At 42.5% G+C, this 20,003-nt stretch overlaps 2 protein-coding genes across 3 annotated transcripts in view; one reads left to right on the forward strand and one right to left on the reverse strand.

Annotated features, from left to right (window-relative positions):
* CDH20 (cadherin 20) overlaps positions 1 to 14,101 on the forward strand; it is a 245,403-nt gene extending 231,302 nt beyond the window's left edge. Inside the window, exons 11-12 of one of the 2 annotated variants that reach the window (XM_060173964.1) lie at positions 4,585 to 4,836; positions 12,216 to 14,101. In XM_060173964.1, coding sequence (XP_060029947.1) covers positions 4,585 to 4,836; positions 12,216 to 12,721 — 758 coding nt within the window. In that variant the 3' untranslated portion in view covers positions 12,722 to 14,101. The remainder of the gene's footprint in view (positions 1 to 4,584; positions 4,837 to 12,215) is intronic. The other variant, XM_060173965.1, reaches the window with a different exon arrangement.
* RNF152 (ring finger protein 152) overlaps positions 10,866 to 20,003 on the reverse strand; it is a 393,455-nt gene continuing 384,317 nt past the window's right edge. Inside the window, exon 3 of the transcript XR_009545096.1 lies at positions 10,866 to 10,881. The gene's annotated coding sequence lies outside the window, so the exon portion shown is untranslated. The remainder of the gene's footprint in view (positions 10,882 to 20,003) is intronic.

Below are 20,003 nucleotides of genomic sequence, written 5' to 3' on the forward strand. Positions count from 1 at the left end.
GAGTTGTTGCAGAGTATCAAAACAGAAAAGAATATCCTCTTCTGATTTTGAAATCTTCAGTCAGTTCATTAGGAAATGAACCTTGTGCATCAGGTAGTGTATGAGCCTCCCACAGATAGTAGTCACTCTGTTTGTTCTGCGACCATGGGAACAATCTGAGAAGGATAACAGTAACTGAACAGGACGGAACATTTGTAAGCAAGAATCAAAGGCAGAAAATGGTAAAAAGCCCCCAGAAAGAAAGGAAAATAAAGACCCAGTTAGGAGAAGACAAATAGTTTCCGGCAGTGAAAGAACTTCCTAACTTTAGAAGGATTCATAAAGACACACACAGATGGGATGCTCTATTCAACAAAACACTCCCCACCATATCTCTGCTGGAATGGAATTCCAGATCCCACTTCACCAGTAAGCATTCTGATCATCTAGGCAGACAGGACACTCATCACTGGACACAGGTGGGAAAAACAGGGTCTTCTATCTCAAACAAGATGATTTTCAAAGAAATCAGAGCAAGTAGAAAAAAAAAATTTAAGCCTGTCAAGTAACGTCTTCTGTTGCTGACTCTGCCACAAACTAGATATCTGACCTTGGGGAGCCCATCACTTCTCTAGATTCTAGTAACTTTATTTACCATCCAAAATGACTTTTCACACACACACACACACACACACACACACACACACACACACACACACACCTAGGTTAGTATATGTATACATATGCTGTGCGTATGTATGCATGTGTGGAGAAAGACACCAACCAGCATAGCATTAAGCTGAAGCCTCCACTGAAGTGTCGATCTGGGCTCAAACTTGGGTCATACACATCGCAAAGCCATATACTACTCAAGTGAGTCATTCTGTCAGCCTGGTAAGCTCACCTTCATTCCAGTTTGACAATACTGTCACTATATAAGAATATCAACAAAGAAGGGCCCCGTGGTGGCACACACCTGGTTATGCACACACATTACAGTGAGTAAGGACCCAAGTTCAAGCCCCTGGTTCCCACCTTCACGAGTGGTGAAGCAGTTCTGCAGGTACCTCTCATTCTCCTTCTTTACCTCTGCCTACCCTCTCAATTTCTGTCTGTCTCTATCCAATAATAAATAAAAATATAAAGAAAACATTTATAAAAGAATCTAAACAAAGGGTAACAAAACATCATGATTAGATGTACCTGAATTTGGTCTCAAATATCAACTATTTAAGACTTAAAAGCATCAACCTGGAGGTTGCGCGGTAGCGCAGCTGGTTAAGCGCATGTGGCACAAAGCTTTAAGGATGGACCTAAGGATCCCGGTTCCATACCCCAGCTCCCCACCTGCAGGGGGGGTCGCTTCGCAAACGGTGAAGCAGGTCTTCAGGTGTCTTTCTCTCTCCCTCTCTGTCTTCCCCCTCCTCTCTCCATTTCTCTCTGTCCTACCCAACAACAACTTCAATAACAACAATAATAGCTACAACAATGATAAAACAAGGGCAACAAAAGGGGAAAAAAGCATCAACCCTATCCCACATAGTATTCTCCTGCTATTAAAATTTGACAATTTAACCTTTGTTCCTCTAAATAGTAAGCATTCTTCCAAATCACCCTTTCAATCCCCTACATGTAAACATAAAATTACTAAGAATTTCAGGATGAAAATGCAGCATATAATAGTAGTACATCAAATATGATAGCTTCACTGAGCCTATTTTTTAGCTACTTATCTCATTTATCTGCTTCAAAGGGAAGTAGTGGTTCTAGCCCCTCAGAATTGGTTTTACAATAGAAACCCCCCGGGGGGGGGGACTAACACATTAGACTGTTTCTTAAAAGATTTTCAGCTAAATGTCACTCTATCCATTTACTTTGGTATTTGTCAGAATCAATACAGAAAAGTGTTGCAGACTTCTTAAAGATGACTTTGGGCACCAATTCATTGAGCCAATATCTTTAAAAGAGGAGCCACTGGAACATGATGCTTATAAAAAGCAATGGCTCATCTGTTGGAAGGTTTCCCAAAACAAAAGTCAGCACATCTTCAACAGCAACAATCAGTCTTCTGAAGCTCAGTCTTCTCATGACAATTTATCTCACAAATATCCTTTACTAAGGCTCCATAAAAAATTATCAACAATCGATACTGTGGATTGATCGTTAGTCCCCCAAACTCCCTCACCCAAAGCAGGCTATCCTTTTATGACCACTACAGGACTCTATCTGTAGTCAAACATTTCTTACTTTTAATCCTCAAAGCATTATGAAACAGATTATATGAATATAGGTGACACTTTAAATTTTCAAAAGTGTTTCCCCTTACCTCACTTTTTTTTATGCTTATCATAACCCTCTAAGATGCTAAGGAAGTTCCTAATCCCTCAGGTCCTTACTGTTTCGACAGATAAAGAAAGAAAGCAAAGGATCCAAGATGACTGATATGCCAGTCCCCTTCCAGGACTAGAATCAGCAGGAAAATGTTCTGATTTTTTTACTTGATCAAATAAATTTGAGATTAAAAAAAAAAAAAAAAGATTGGATGTGCAAAATCCAATGCTTCTATCTCATCAGCTCTGATCAGACTTTCTAAAAGCCCCAAGAGTTAGCATGAATCAAACCAGAAAATAAAAATGTTTGGAAAAAAACTTCATTTCCAAAAAAAAAGTCAAAACTATGATGCATAATAACAGTAATAGCTAGCTATTAAATTTGATAAACAGAAAAGCAGGTGGGTTGTGTATGAATATAGTCTTCAGTTGGCTTTCTTTACTGAGAAGAAAAATGAGGTCTATACAATGCAGGAAGAGAATCTGATAAGCTGAATAATTCTCAACAGTTATCGTCCCTAACTAAATCAACGGTTACAGAATGCAATGGAGGGAGCACACATTTGGTGTCGGAGATCAGAGGTCAAATTCCAGCTCTGCGACTGAACTGGTGACTTGAAATGAATTCTATAACCTCTGGAGGCCTTAGCTTTCTCACTGTAGTGGGGTGAAACTGTGACCATCTTAACTGTGGTGAAGACTAAGTAGCATAGTACACGTGAAGTGTAAACAGCTGGCATATAATCATTCAATAAACAAAAGCTGCTCCTCTGAAAAAGTAGGGAGAAGAAGATGTGAGAATGTTCATTTCATTGGCGCTAGTTAGACAAGGCTAGCGTATATGCTGCAGAAACAGACAGCACCAAAACTTCAATGAACTAAAGCAATGCAAATTAATCTCTTGTTCATATAGTGCTGGACAGGGGTCTGAGTAACACACAATTTTCTATCTGTTGTTCACGGTCCCAGGCTGTTTGGCTCTCCATTTCAAACGTTCTTTCACAATACTACACAAGGCAAGAGAGCTCTCAACACCACACACCAGCTCCTAAGTGCTCCTGCCTGGAAGTGACACCTGTAACTTTTTGATCATCATCTTAAAGTATACAGACATGTACAAATCCAAGAGGGTGGGAAAATGTTTTATACTAAGTTTTATACTCAATAAAGGGGAAAGAACCAGAAATATATTAATAATAATAATGCTTACTTTGACTAGGCTCTCAAAATTTCTGGTGCAGTTCTAGACTCTGCTCTACAAAATTAAGTACATCTAGTAGACATCCCATACTGATAGCTGCTACTGAGACTCCGTACTTAGACATCCTGTCCTGTCTCTCAAACTTTTCCTCTGCTAATAATGGCCTAAGCTTTGCAAAGAATATATCCTATTTATAGTTCAAACCCACTTGAGGACACTTGAAAATGTACACTTAAATACTGAAAGATCCCAAAACATAACACTAGGCAAACATAAACCTCAATCTACGTATCAGCTTCATAGAAAAACATCTAATAATTGTGCTCATCCCCTTTACAGGCAAAGACAATGAAAAATGAATATTACTGGTCAGGAACAAATTTTTACCAAGGTCACATTAACTGCACAAACTTAGACTACCAAATACGGGAAGGTAGCAGGTCACACAAGATGATTAGAAGATTTCGAATAAGCTTGTGGTAGATGAGCAGGTTGCTGAAAAAGCACAGGGGCTGGTGCCTGCATTTCAGAGACATAAAAAGAAAATAGCAAAAGGTGTGAAGTCCAGCCAAAGTGGCAAAAAAGAAGCCACGTGGGCTCCTCAGTGACCCTTTCCTGGAGGCATGGCACAGCCCTGGGGCCTCGGAGAGCTGCCGAGCAGGATGAGAGACCAGGAGTCCCGGTGCTTATTCATGTCTGTCAAGCTTTTGCAGGGACATTTCAGTTAAACCTGAAGTGTGACAGCTTGCCCTAGGCACTTTGTGTCGCACAGGGCAAGAGACACTCTCAACAAGTACTTCTTCTCCTAAGCCTCTGGGTGTTGCCTGGAAGCAAACATAAATTTCCATTGCTAAATCCAAACACTGATCCAGGTGAGCCTCATGAGGCTGTTGTGGTTAAACACCTCCAGGGAACATTGTACCAAGCTTCTCTCTCCCATATATGTATAGATATATGCCATCCCTTGTTGTCCTTAATCCAAGGGATGGATAAATGTGTCAGCTCTTCCGTTTCCTTCTTCCTTCCCGTTTTCTTTCTTCTCTTTGTCAATCCTGGAACCCCTCTCTTCTTCAGATAACACTGCAAGGATTCTCACCAGGAGATCTGGCTTCCGGCAGCAGGAACAGAGCGTCTTTTACCTGCCCATCCTGATCTCAGACAACGGGCGGCCGGCACTAAGCAGCACTGGCACGCTGACCATCCAGGTGTGCAGCTGTGATGACAATGGCCATGTCCTGTCCTGCAGCCCCGAGGCCTACATGCTCCCAGTCAGCTTGAGCCGGGGTGCTCTCATAGCCATTCTGGCCTGTATCTTTGTCCTCTTAGGTAAGCCAGAGGGTCCTTTCTATTCTCCGAGGTCCTGTAAGAGCTGACTTAGATATCATTATGTTATCTGCCAACCAAAGTTATACAGAACTGATTTTCCATACTGTGCTTGTTGAAAAGACGGTTAGAGAAGGGCTGGGGAGACAGCACAATGATTATGCAAAAGTCTTTCATCCCTGAGGCTTGAGGTCCCAAGTTCAATCCCCAGCACCACTATAAACTAGAGCTGAACAGTGCTCTGGTCCCCCCCTTTCTCTCATTAAAAAAATAAATTAAATATATTTTAAAAAAGAAAAGGTATTAGAGTAAATCTGAGAAAAAGTAAGTAAATCAGATAACCCTTCAAGGAATTTATAACCTGTCTGGTCAGATCAAAGCAGCTGTTTTTTTTTTCACACATCAGCTATGGGCCATGCAAGCACTGTAGGTGCTGTATGTAATTAATAACACAGACACGTGCCAGCATTCACAGAGCTTCTGACCAAAAAGCACGTTCTTTTTGACATCAGAGAACTAAAAGTGACAATTCTGAACAGGGTCTGATGATCACCACTTCGAGCCCCTTCATTTCAGATAAGCTGCATCTCAGTCACAAAGGGGTAAGGATAGGCCCAAGTCAAATACAAACAGCAGAGCCGAGACCGAAATGCAGGCAGGCGTCATGCACCCCTTGTCCGGGCAGAGTGGTCCTTCTCCTAAACGGTCATCCTTGGGTTCTAGAGAGGTAATTGTTACAGGGATGGAAAGAGGGCCAGGGGACCAGGTGGTGGCACTCCTGGTTGAGCGCACATGTTACAATGCGTAAGGACCCAGGTTCAAGCCCCTAGTCCCCAACTGCAGGGGGAAAGCTTTGCGAGTGGTGAAGCAAGGGTACAGGTGTCTCTCTGTCTCTCCCTCTCTATCTCCCCCTTACCTTTTGATTTCTAGCTGTCTCTCCAATAAATAAAGATGACTGTTAAAAAATTATTTAAAATTAAAAGGAAAAAAAGAGGAACAGTGAGTCCTGAGGAAGCAGGAGATGAGGTAGATGTCATCTTAAATAGGGTGGTCAGGGAAGGGATGCACTGATAGAGACCTTTGAGAAGCGAGCTGAAAGGAGTCAGCTCGTGTATAAGCTGTGGTCATCCCTCTATGGAAGATAGTCTGCTGCTGAAGAAAAATCTGTTTGGAATGTCAGTGCCCCTCTCAGGGCCTGTAGCCATTTAATCAGCAATGAACAGTAGCCATGCAGGGTCGTTTTGCTTCTGCTGGTGAGCACGCTGTGCTGGAGGATTAGCAGCAGAGCACTGTGGGGCTATGCAGGAAGAGAGTCCTCCCTTCCCTCCTCTGCAGCCATGCCACAAGGCAGCCACCCAGGTCCCTTTACATGAGGCTGTCTGTGCAGTGGCTTTCAAACTCCACCTTCATTAGCAGAACAAAACAGTGAACCAACTCTTGAAATCAAGAAATTACCTATACACATATTGTTTCCTCCACATTCATTCAAAGTATTTTGCTTAAAGAAAAATTGACCTAATGACAGTGATACTATTCAATGTAGAAAAAAAAAAATCCTAGAATTGTACCAAGGGAAAAAAAAAAAAAGTAAAGCACTAAGGAATTAAATGAGAACAGGCATATAGGTGTCCATATATGCCCCTTGTCCCATGCTCTACATCAAAAGCCTGAGCCAGAGCAAAGAAAGGAGTCTCTAACAGTAAAAATATCAACACTTGACTACATTTCTGGGTTGGGCTATGAAATATACTTAAAAACAACTTTGATAAAATATGTGATCTAATTTTGATGATTTAGTTCAGATCCTCTGTGAAGGGAGAAGTGGTGTAAACAAGTAGCCTTTATTTCTAAGTCTTTGGGTCTCTGGATCAGAAAGAATTGCTAAAGTTCCTTTTTCCTGTCTTCATTGACCCCCTACCCCCCAAAATAGTGATAATAAATCCTCCTGCAATTCCCACAGTGTCCATAAGGTGGCACTAGGAGTCCTTGAGTATATAGAATAACCTGTAATAGGACTTTGAAGAAACCTGTTCCTAGGAGAAATTTCCAGACTGGTTGTCCTAACTTATCTTTGGAAGATGACTGAGTCACAAGTTCACTCTGGCCCACAAAAAGCAGATAGTCATTGTTACACAAAGACTGACAGACTGATTTAAAGAGTCCAGCGTAAAGAAAGTCTTTTATTAGAAGTGATGTGCAAATGATCATTTCTTTTGTGCTGTCATGTGCTGTCTTCTGGATTGCACAAAACAGACAGTTCTCAAGAAATAAACTGGGTAGAGCTACCATAAAACCTTCAAAGTCATAAGCATTCTTCTAGTTACATGCACCTATAGTTACATGATATCCTACACTAATGATAATTCATTAAATTCTAGTATTTGAGTTACAGTTGATTTGTCAAAAAATATCTATTTTGTGAACATCTGACTATGAAGACTTGTATTTCATCCCTAAAATATGCATCTTGTTCCTAGAAAATCTTACAGACCCTATGTATTGTATCTACACAACCTAAAAGAGAAATAAATAAGTAAATTGCAGGGGCCAGCAAAACAGGTCACTTGGATAGCATGCTTGCTTTGTCAGGCGTACAACCCAGTCCTATTCCTAACCTTACTGGAGGAAGCTTCCATACTGTGGTATCTTTGCCCTGCTATTTCTGTCTCAGCTTCTTCCTTTCCGTCTGAAAAAAAAAAAAAAAAGTCTACCTGAAGGAATGTAGTTCCAGCATTAAATTAAACCAAAAAGAAAAAAACCAGAATAAACATTCTTAGGGGCTGGGCAGTGGTTCAATCATTTAACATACATATTACCAGGCACAAGGACCTAGGTTCACACCCCCACTCCCCCATCTACAGGTAGAAACGCTTCACGAGCAATGAAGCAGGTATGCATGTGTCAATCTTTCCAGCCCTATCATTCCCTCTCGATATCTCCATCCTATCAAATAAAATAGAAAGGGGGGCAAAAAAAAGAAAATGGACACAGGGAGCAGTGGACCTGTATTGCAGGCACTGAGTCTGAGTAATACCCCTTGTGGCAATAAAAAAAAAAAGAAAAAAAGGAAAGAAAGAATAGAAAAGAAAAAAAGGAAAGAATAGAAAAGAAAAAAATTCTTATAACTGATTCTCTTCTGTCAGAGAATCCTTTCAGTTAAATAAAAATTATTTTATGCAAAATAATCTTTTCCATGGAATTGTGCCATGCTTGTTAATTAAAGCAGGTTGCCTTAAAAAAAGACATAAAGCAATTTTTTTTAATATTTATTTATTTATTCCCTTTTTTTTACCCTTGTTGTTTTCTTGTTGTTGATATTGTCATTGTTGGACAGGAGAGAGAGAAATGGAGAGAGGCGGGGAAGACAGAGAGGGGCAGAGAAAGGCACTTGCAGACCTGCTTCACCGCTTGTGAAGCGACTCCCCTGAAGGTGGGGAGCCGGGGGCTGGAACCGGGATCCTTATGCCGATCCTTGTGCTTTGCGCCACCTGCGCTTAACCTTAACGCTGTGCTACCACCCAGCTCCCAGAAATTTTTACTTAATTTTTTTAAGAGCTAAGCCATTTCTATTAACTATCCAACTCTATCACTATCAAAAAGTTTTTCATCAGATGTTTAAAAGCTTCTCTAGCTTTTTCTCCTAGGATTTTCTAATGGAACACACATGGCACTCCAGCATTGCCTGTGCGGTGGCTTTCCCAGTCCTCTAGAAAGAACTACCCGGTCTGTCTCCATATTCTCTTCTCAATACTTCTTTTTTTTATTACTTTTATTTATAAGAAGGAAACACTAGCAAAAACCATAGGATAAGAGGGGCAAAACTCCACACAATTCCCACCAGCAGAACTCCGTATACCATCCCCTACCCTGACAGCTTTCCTATTCTTTATCCCTCTGGGGGTTCAGACCCAGGGTCCATATGGGGTGCACAAGGTGGAAGGTCTGGCTTCTGTAGTTGCTTCCCCGCTTCTTCTTCTTCTAGCGTTTGCCCTTTTTGCCAGTTAACAGCGTCAGGTTGAGCTTGATGTATAGTTTTGAGACCTCCTTTGAATCTGGAGAGGTGGCAGTCGTTGACTATGTGGGTCATAGTCTGTCTGTAGCCGCAGGGGCAGTTCAGGTCGTCTCTGGCTCCCCAGCGATGGAACATAGCGGCGCACCAGCCATGGCCTGTTCCATAGCCATTGAGGAGGGCCCAATCATAACGTGCTAGGTCAAAGCCGGGTTGACGCTCACAGGGGTCTGTGATGAGGTGTTTGTTCTTTACCTCAACTGACTGCCAACTCTGTTTCCAAGAGTCTGGAACAGAGAAGTTCAGTGTAGGCGTAGGGGACCAGATTGGGTGACGAGACGTCAAGCGTTGGACAGGATGGGCGAAGATATCCGCGTATATTGGCAGGTCCGGTCGAGCGTAGACGTGGGAAATGAACTTAGATGATGCCGCATCCCGATGAATATCTGGCGGGGCGATGTTGCTAAGAACTGGCAGCCATGGAACCGGGGTGGAACGGATGGTTCCAGAAATTATCCTCATGGAGGAATATAATTTGGAATCGACCAAGTGGACATGGGGGATACGGAACCATACTGGAGCACAGTATTCTGCAGTGGAATAGCATAATGCCAGAGATGAACATGGGCATTGACAGGTCAATCCATAATCCCAGCCTGTCTCTCTCTTTCCCTAGTGGGGTGGAGCTCTGGAAAAGTGGGGCTCCAGGACACATTGGTGGGGTTGTCTGCCCAGGGAAGTCCGGTTGGCATCATGCTGGCATCTGGAACCTGGTGGCCTCTCCAGGGAATCTCAGGTTGTAAGCTGCTTCTTTCTGGAGCTCACACCAGGTGTTGTCTCCAAGTCAGCATCTTGTTCTCAATACTAACCATCTGATAGCCCTCACTGCTGACTGACTTGCATTAATCATCACTACTAGAAAAATCTGTTAAGACTGCAAGCTTGTAAGAGCAAAAAAAAAAAAAAAAAAATCACATCATGTATAATGTTATTTCCCCACTGCTAGCACAGAACCTAAACAACTGAGTTTACTAACCAATGAATCTCACAATCAGGGGCCCCTTGTATAAAATCTCATTCCTCCTTTCTGCATAATGCCCCTTTCAAGCCCCATTCCACTTCCTCAGAGACCTACCAGTCCATTTCTCTGCAATGGCATGGCCTTATAAGTCCATGAGTCACACTGCTGCAAGCAGAGACAATGTTCACAAGTGTATAGCCATTCCCCTGCATTTTGTCCAGCCAATTACTTGAATAATACTAAGTATAAGTACCACTGATTCTAATTTACAAAGAGCATACTCTACATTCATATTTTAAAACTATCAAATTTTTTAAGTAATTCTATAATCTTACTGAGCATATGGCTGTTCTCCATTTACTTTCTTCTTGCATAAACTGGGGCCTTATTTTTCAGTAGTCTCAAACTGTCACTGTTCATCAGCTGTAACAAAGCACACCAGAAAAAAAAAATCAATTGAGTGCCACATTTAAAACTTTTACACACTTCCCGGAATATGCTTTCAGTCACAGATAAACAGTTCAATGGGATTATCTCTTATCTCTCCTTTAAACCTCGGTGAGCACACCTGAAGGGGGAAAATGTATTTGGTGGGATATACCATTTTATCTATGGAACAGTGGGGCGTTTCTTTGACAACAAAAGGAACCAAGTGAAGTGTCTCTGCTCCCTCCCATAAACACCACTGGATCTACAAAGTAGCCCCACCCCCACAAAAGACTTTTCTTAAGGAATTCAAATCCATATTTGTTAAACAACAGCATTCGCCGCCGTATGTTCTCTTAATTCTGGAGGAGGTATAGAAAACACTAAGAGTCTGGGTCATATTTAGTATATAGTACATAGGCCTATAAGCATTAATATGCCACATATTTACTAAACAGAATCCTACCAAGATACTGCTAACCGCAGAAAGCAGGATTTCATCTACAAAATTAAATGTTCACATTACAAAGAGAGAAATATATTTTGTGTTTATAATCCCAGAAGATGTCATCTGATCCTTGATTCACACTCCCTGGCCCGCTCACTGGAGAGAGATGTGCTTTAATGGGATTCTGTATTGGGTGGCAGGCTATGTCCACCATGTCCCTGTGTGAACCCACCGGGCTGTGAATATATACAATTTCAAAGTAGCCAGCTGATGTAATGGCACTATATAAGCTACATCTGAGAAAAAAAGAAAAAAACTGTATAATTTTACTTGCAAACATGCTCCCTTTGAGAAGGCAGAATGAGAGAGGATGAGGAAAACCCTGTGATTTAACATATTCCAGTGCTGGGCAGGGAAATAGCACACAGGGTATGCATGCCAGCAGTCCCAAAGTCCACCCCTGGCACCAACAGCCAGAGCTCTGATCCAAAAAGTGAACGAACATCTACAACATTCAGTGGCTGTCTCTGACCTCACCATTCACCCAGAGAACGTGGGAGAGGGGCGGGAGAAGAAGGACACTTGGAGGTAGTGTGTGTGACTCTGAAAGGTAGAGAAAGCAGGACCATGGGGGGTGGGGCGGAAATGTGGGGAAAAAAACCAGAAACAATAGTCAACCCCTATCTGTGACCTTGGGGAGAACTACTGCAGTTTCTGGAGAGAAATGCAAACACAGAACTCTGGTGATGGCAATGTGTGGAATTATACCCGTCAGCTGAAAATTTTGTAAATCAACGTTAACTCGCTAATGAGACTTTTAAAAAGAAACAACCTAAAAGTATGTAGATATAGACACAGAGATAGAGATGGGGGGAGGGGCAATGGGCATGTCTGCCGGAAGTGACGTAAGCACTCGGCTAACCCTGGCGGCGATGAACGAAGTGCCAGGTGGAACCGCCCACTTGCTGAGTGAGTGTCCGGCTTTGCCAGGCTGGAGCCAGGCTTCCACCACACTGCAGGAAGCTGTGGTGCTGCCAACTCATCTTCATCCGCTCGCTCTCTCGCTCTCTCTCTCTCTCTCTCGCTCTCTCTCCTCTCCTCGCTCCGCCTCTGTCTCTAGCTAACAAATACTGAGGTTGGGTCACTGCTTTCCCTAAATGATCTTCAACCGTCTCCATGGGTCACCCTTTCTGCTTCCCGACTCTCCAGTGTGTGGCGTTCAGCATGTGTAGATTTAAACTTGGTCGGGGGTCGGGGTCAGGGGTCGGGGGTCGGAGGCGGGGGTCGGCGGGTCGGGGGGTTGGGGGTCGGGGTCAGGTCCCGGGTCGGGGGTTGGGGTCTGGGGTCGCGGTCGGGGGTCGGGGGGTCGAGGGTCCGGGGTCGGGGTTGGGGTCGGGGGTCGGGGTCCGGGGTGGGGGCCGAGGGCCTGGCAGGGCGGGGCGGGGCGCTGACCCCCTGTCGGTCCCCTGTGCCCGCAGTGCTGGTGCTGCTCATCCTGTCCCTGCGGCGGCACCGGAAGCAGCCCTACGTCATCGACAACGATGAGAACATCCACGAGAACATCGTGCGCTACGACGACGAGGGCGGCGGCGAGGAGGACACCGAGGCCTTCGACATCGCGGCCCTGTGGAACCCTCGCGAGGCGCAGGCGGGCGCCGCCCCCAAGACGCGGCAGGACATGCTGCCCGAGATCGAGAGTCTGTCCCGCTACGTGCCTCAGACGTGCGCCGTCGCCAGCACGGTCCACAGCTACGTGCTGGCCAAGCTCTACGAGGCCGACATGGACCTGTGGGCGCCGCCCTTCGACTCCCTGCAGACCTACATGTTCGAAGGTGACGGCTCGGTGGCCGGCTCGCTCAGCTCCCTGCAGTCAGCCACTTCGGACTCGGAGCAGAGCTTCGACTTCCTGACGGACTGGGGGCCCCGCTTCCGGAAACTGGCCGAGCTCTACGGAGCGGCGGAGGGGCCAGTGCCGCTCTGGTGACGGAAGCCGGGAGGCGGGCGCACGGCCAATCCCAGCGGGTCCGCTGGGCCGGCTTCGCCTTCGAGGCGCAGGAGCACGCGGGACAGAACGGGCGGTGGGCACGCGGAGCGCTCCCTGGATCAGCTTTACTTGGTTCCATTAAGTCATCAAGAGCGAACACAGGAAGAAGGGGAGGAGTTGGAATCTCCAATCTGCTATTTTATTTTATTTTATTTTATTTTATTTTATTTTATTTTATTTTATTTTATTTTATTTTTGTCATCATTGATCAGACTTTCCAAAGCCTTGGTCAATGTTGAATATAGCTAGCTTGGCTTTTCCTGGCCTGCCACCAGGGCCTCTTATCCATCACAGGTTGTGATTTCAAATACAGAGTCGGACATTGAAAGCAGAAAGTTCTACTCTCATTTTGGGGTTCTCCTTCAACCTCCCCATCCCCCCCCCACACACACACATACACTTTTTCCCCAGCACCCCACCCCCACCCCAATCTTACTTTCTTCTCCATTTAATAGGGGTTTTTGTTTTTGTTTTGTTTTGTTTTTGCTGGCTTATGAATTTTTTTTTCAAGGCAAAGCAAACTTTATTGTGACCCGGAGGTCAGGGCTCTTCCCTCCAGGTCCTGCTGGCACCAGTGATTTAGGGGGGAGGGGCTTGTGTGTTGCCCCCAGCATCTCCATCACACTGAGATTCAGATGGTGGTGGCAGGGCTGGGGCAGGGGGACATCCTGAGGAAGACCCATATTACAAGGTGAGCGTCTGGCAGGCCCTCTGTCACAGCCACCCAAACCACACAAAAGAGCTCTGGAAATATTGCTTCTCGGTGAAGTTAACCTACAGGTTCTGAGAATTTCCTTTTAACCCCTTCTGAGACAAGGTTCAGGCTTTATGGGCCTCGCATGTGTAAAGGGTGGGGGGTGGGGGTGGGAGAAAGAAGAAGCATTGACTTTGCACTCAAGTTGAATGGCTGAACCAGGAGTCCTTGAATTTGCAATGCACCTGTCTCCATCTGGTAAGAGTGTTCTTGCTCTCTCAGCTCTTAACTGTGCCCCTACAAAAAAAAAAAAATCAGAAGGAAACCAGAAGAAAAAAAATCTGCCTCTTTTGCACTGTAGATGTCTCTTCCACGTGCCAAATGTGAAGATTAGATGCTACAATTGAAAGCCAAATAAAAAGAAATATCTGATATAAGCATGGGTTAGAGGGCTTTCCTAATCTGTGTGAGGTCAATCCAAGGGATGTTTACATACTGTAGATAACCTACTTGAACAACAACAAAAAAAAAACCAGTATTATAGAGAATAAATGGATGTAAGAAAATTACATGTATAAGTTTTGTATATTTGTTAATAATTTTGGTAATAAATATGATGTACTACATCTCAGTACCTTAGCACTTCTTTTAATAAAAGTTGAATAGAAGGGAAAGTCCATTGCACATTTGTTTAATTGCTGGGCAGGGGAAGAGATGGCTTTTTGATCCAGATCTGGTCTTCGGTTCTTGACCCAAATTCATAAGTCAGAGACAATGACAGAGTATGAAGTTGTATGGACTGTTTCAGTCACAGACCAGCTGAACTGTATGGCCCCAGCTGTTAAGCTTTTCATGAATGTTCTTCATTGTCCCATCTCTGATTAGAACAAAACATGGTTTGTTAACATCAATGATATAATGGTGAATTTAGCCTCTTTGTTATTTTTTTCATTTTGGGGAGAGGATATTGTGCACAGCCACCAAGGAGGTCTGTGGTACCTTCGGCTTTGTTCTATTGGCAAATTAAATATATTTGCCAATAGAACAGGGGTAGAGTGGGTGGTGGTGTAGCTGGCAATGTGCACAAGTTACAATGTGCCAGGACCCGAGTTTGACCCCCAGTCCCCACCTATGATTCATGTACCATTGTTGCAGACTCTTTCTCTTTCCCTCTTTCACCCCCTATCTCTCCCTATCTCTCTCTCTGTCTCTATCATAATCTTTTAAAAAGGAAAAAAAATTACCACCTGGAGCAGTGGATTCATTGTACAAGCTTACCAAACTCCAGCAATAACTAGTGGCAGTAAAATAAATAAATAAATATTTGAAAATTTTAAATGTTTATGTACAAATACCTACCAAGTGAGTACAATCCAACAGTGGGTCAAGTCAAAGAGGAAGGATGGTCCGTCCTTCTCCCACCCTCCCCCCGTGGCAGTTAACACAGCCCTTTGCATTTTGCTGGTGCTCTTTTTAAGTGCTTAGTGGGTACATGGTGGAAGACATGTCTTTCTTTGACCTCTTACTACTAGAGGATATTTTACGCAAGTAGCTCTTTCTTTTTTTTCTACTTCACTTTTTTTTTTTTAGATCATTTTACTGAAGCAATCATGATTACAGGACACTTGTTGACACATAGGTGCAGCATCCCATCTTTTTGTGGTACATGTCTGCTCACCGGTCCCAGCACCCACCTAAGTCACAAATGTCTTTACAACTGAGAACAAATTGTGAGCAAAATAGTTTGCTGAGTATCTCGGCAAGAGCAGTGATTGATTTTCAGATGTGGAATCCTTAGTAAAGGACAACTTATTGGCCAGAGCTTCTAACGCAGTTCATTTGGGACAGCTGGGACAGTTCATGTGGAACAAGTTAACAGGTGATGCTTGTGTTGCTGATTATACATCTCTGGTGTATAATCCCTTGCTCCCAAATATTTGAAGATAAGCCCATCAGCCTATTTGCTTTGTAGCCTACTGCATCAACAGAGTAGTTCTGTAAATCTTATTTCAGTGCCAAGAACAGTTTAGTAGAAATGTAGGAGAAAGCCGACAAAGGCCAGGGGACAGTAAGGGTGTGTTTTATGGCTTATTTTGTAGTAAACTAACAGGCTAATTCTCATCTTCAACCTTCAGTAAACCTTTTTGTCTTCCCATGAAAGGTAGCTCTGACACATCCTCTGTGAGGATGTGAATATGACATAGACACAAATAAACTTAGCAAAGCAAATGAAAAAGACATAAAGTCAAGTCCTAAGTTGGTGCTGCAACAGACCAACTTGCCAAATTATGTGACTCGCCAAATTAACCCTTCTGTCATTCTTCTTCTAGTCTCAGGACCTGAGGTTGAGTTTGTGGCTGTTCCACTTTATGTTGTGTGTGCTAAAACTAGGAACAATTGTTAACCTAATAAGGGCAAGTTATCATGCCCCACATACTGCAAATGTGGTCCCCATGATACTAAGTGTGAAGTGATTGAACCAACTCCTGGAGTTTCTGGTCCCCCAGAGGATGGTTAATGGTGTGATACAGGAAATGTGTGAGAAACACAGAATAGACGATTCATTTTAGCTCACACTCTTAAGTTGAAAGAGACTCTCCCCTCCAAGTGAACTTTCAAATTCCTTTTTCTGCAGTCACAGTTTACCAAATGCTGGTCTTTCTGGAAAGAAATTATTCTCCTCATCAAACAGAATATTTGGTGAGTAGGTTAAGCAAAAGAGCTCTAAAATCATTCAACAGTTGCTTTGTCAACAGGGAAAGTGATTAACCTATAGTTTACGTACTGGAAGGAAATAGGAGCATCTATAGGATTGTCTGAAACCATCTTCTGAATGAGAACATAGAAGCAAAGCTAAAGAGGGATAGCAATTCATTTTTTGAGTCAAGCAAAATATCCCAACAAGGCAGGTAGCATGGTGCAAAAAAGATCTTATAAATACCAAAAGCAATACCTTCAAACAAGTCAAAAATCATTGTGAACACACTGACTAAGGATTTCATAAACTGAGAAGATTGATGCCAGGATTCACAGTATATATTCCATAGTGCTGGGGCCATGTGAACATAGAATCAATTTTGCAAGTAGTTCTTATTGGACTTATTCTCAGTACCTTTTGTCACTTTTATAATCAAGGACTTGAAAGGCATTTTTATGTATAAATATAAAGATTTGGAAATCTTACTCTTGATTCTAAGAGTCAAGTTCAGATATAGGAAGTGGACACATTTGATCAAGGGATCTTCTTTTTCAGACAACTAGATAATTAGACTTATCTAGTGCACTTTGGAACTTGTATTGTGTGTAATTTGCTACAATATTAACCCCAAACACAACTTTTCTTAATACTTTTTTTCTGGGACAAAAGAAGAAGGAGAAATATGAGGAAGAGAAGGAGGAGCAGGAAGAGGAAGAAGAAGCAACAACCTCAGCAGCTGGAAAGACTACTCCATTTATTTGGTTACATTCTAGAATTTGTAAATATTTCCACATGGTTAATGATAAAGTATCTCTTCCACTCAAATGACTTAGCTCTTGTGGCCAACTTTAGTCCATCCCATTACATCTTTGACCACTGGTCTGAGAGTATCCACTCTCAAACTACTAAAACTAACACAGAATTTTCTCTAATATTACCAGAAGGCTGTGCCCTAGCATTTATATTATGTGCATCTTTTCCCCTTCCTCCCTTCTCCTGTTTAGTTCCCATTCCCATCACTTCATAAAAAGACATCCCAAACCTAGTGGAAGAAAAGGACAACCAATTTTGTTGTGCTCTTAGATTCAGTAGGTCAGAAAGGACAATCAGTGATACATCCTATCTACTGCATCATGTCAGGAACTTCACTGGGAGACTCAAAGGTTGGGGTGACTTCAGGACTAGAATCCAACTCATCCAAAGACTTTTTCAGTCATATATTCAGTCATATAGTCATATATTCATATACAGATTGATATGCTGGATATTAACTGAGATATCAAATAGTATTGTCAGAAAGACTTCCTGTTGTAGGCTTCCTTATGAAGGTTGGGTTCCAAGAGTAAACATAAAAGAGAACCAGATAGAAACTGAATCTCCTCATATGACTTCAGAAATTATTTCTTCCATAGTCACAAGCCTCCCCATAATAAAGAGGAAAGAGGGAATACTGGACTCAATTTCAATGAGGCTCAACCTCTCAGACCCACATTGTCAGAAGAAATAGTGTGCTCAGTGTTGGAACTTCAATCTGCTAATATCCCTTTCCTTTTTCCTTCCCTTTCTACTCCAGGAATCATGTTTGAGTCCATTCCTTATCTCAAATCTCCCTTAAATTCTTCCCTCTTTTTATAGAATACATTATTATCTTACAAACATATTACTCTTCTCAATAATTTATTTTTATTCCTACCACCCAGTGCTTTCAGAAGTAAATGAGAATTTCATTTTAAAAAACTGGCATGTCTCAGGCATACATTGTGAGTCCTCAATATCTGGCATGTCTCAGGCGTACATTGTGAATATGCATGTCATTGTGAGTATGCATGTCTCAGGGATACATTGTGAGTATGCATGTCATTGTGAGTATGCATGTCATTGTGAGTATGCATGTCTCAGGCATACATTGTGAGTATGTCTCAGGCATGTCTCAGGCATTCTGAGTCCCCAATATCTAGCATGTCTCAGGCATACCTTGTGAGTATGCATGCCATTGTGAGTGTGCATGTCTCGGGCATACATTGTGAATATGCATGCCATTGTGAGTGTGCATGTCTCAGGCATACATTATGAATATGCATGACATTATGAGTGTACATGTCTCAGGCATACATTGGGAGTATGCATGCCATTGTGAGTGTGCATGTCTCAGGCATACCTTGTGAGTATGCATGTCATTGTGAGTGTGCATGTCTCAGGCATACATTGAGTATGCATGCCATTGTGAGTGTGCATGTCTCGGGCATACATTGTGAGTATGCATGTCATTGTGTGTATGCATGTCTCAGGCATACATTGTGAGTATGTCTCAGGCATACATTTTGAGTCCCCAAAGTTTTCTGGTATCCATTTGTATAACTTTCACCCATCCCTGCCTACATCTCATCCCCAATCACAAATGCACTTTCTATTGCTATAGATCAGTCTACATTTTCTAGAACTGTATACAAATAGAATCACACAATGATTCTTTCTCAAGGTACAAAGAGTTTGACTTACATCACTCTGCAGTATTGCTTTGAGATTCACCCATGTATTGTGTATAGATCATTGCTTTTTTGGTTGCTGTGTTCTATTGTGTAAATAGAGTACAAAATTTTGATCCAGTCATTATTATTATTATTAGCCTTCACATTTTTCTATAACAAATGCCACAGGATGCTTAAACAAGAGAAATTTATTTCTTCATAGATCTAGAAGTTAAAAGTCCAAGATGGGAGGAAGGTGGAGTGGTGGCATACCTGGTTGAATATACATGTTACCATGCACAAGGATCTGGGTCTGAGTCCCCACTCCCTATCTGCAGGGGGAGAAACTTCACAAGGGTGAAGCAGTGCTGCAGGTGTCCCTTTCTCTCTCTCTCTATCTCTCTCTCTATCTCTATCTCTCTATATCCCCTTTTCATCTTAGTTTCTATCTCTATCCAACACATGAATAAATAATTTTTAAAAAAAGAAGTTTAAGTTCAGGACGTTACCATGGTCAGATTCAAGCAAGGAATCTTACCTTCTCTTTGTATCCCCACTTTGTGGAGAAAGTGACAAGAGCTCCCTGATGTCCCTTCTTATAAGGACACTAATTCTATCTCTTGAGAATCCCAATCATTTATTACCTCATTTAATCTTAATTACTTTCATAATCTAAATATGTCCATACTAGATGCCATGATTCCAATGCATCACTTTTCCCCCCAAACTATAGTCGTGCTAGACTGGCCTCTTCATAAGAAAAGGGAAATTTGAACACAGACACCGAGGTTTAGAGACAAGACTACTAGGTGAAAGCAGAGGTGCAGTCTGGGATGACAGTCACTCTATGCGAAGGAGCACAAGCAACCACCAAAAACCAGGCAAGAGATTGATTTTGGATTGTCAGACTCCAGAACTAGGAGGAAATACATTTCTGTTCTTGTAAACCACCCATTTTGTGATCATTTATTATAGCAGCAGGAGACCAAGCCTTATACGTTACATTTTTGTGGATCTATTTTAAGTATGTTTTAATATATGTGTGTATATTTATTTCATGTAATAGGACAGAAATAAATTGAGAAGGGAGAGGTAGATAAACAGAGAGAAAGAGAGACCCTTGCAGCACTGTTTCACTACTCATGAAGCTTCCCTCTGCAGGTGGGGACTGGAAGTTTGAACTCAGCTTTTTCTGTGTGTCCTCAGCCAGGTGCACCACTGCACTGCCCAACCCCTTGAGGACCTGTTTTATTTTATTTTATATTTGAACAAGGATATATTTCTTATTTTTAAAGGGTTGAGCTGATATATGAGAACATTTAGTTATGTTAACATGTAACTACATATAGCTGTAGTTACAAT

Source organism: Erinaceus europaeus, chromosome 15, assembly GCF_950295315.1.
Source record: "Erinaceus europaeus chromosome 15, mEriEur2.1, whole genome shotgun sequence".
Lineage (NCBI taxonomy): Eukaryota > Metazoa > Chordata > Mammalia > Eulipotyphla > Erinaceidae > Erinaceus > Erinaceus europaeus.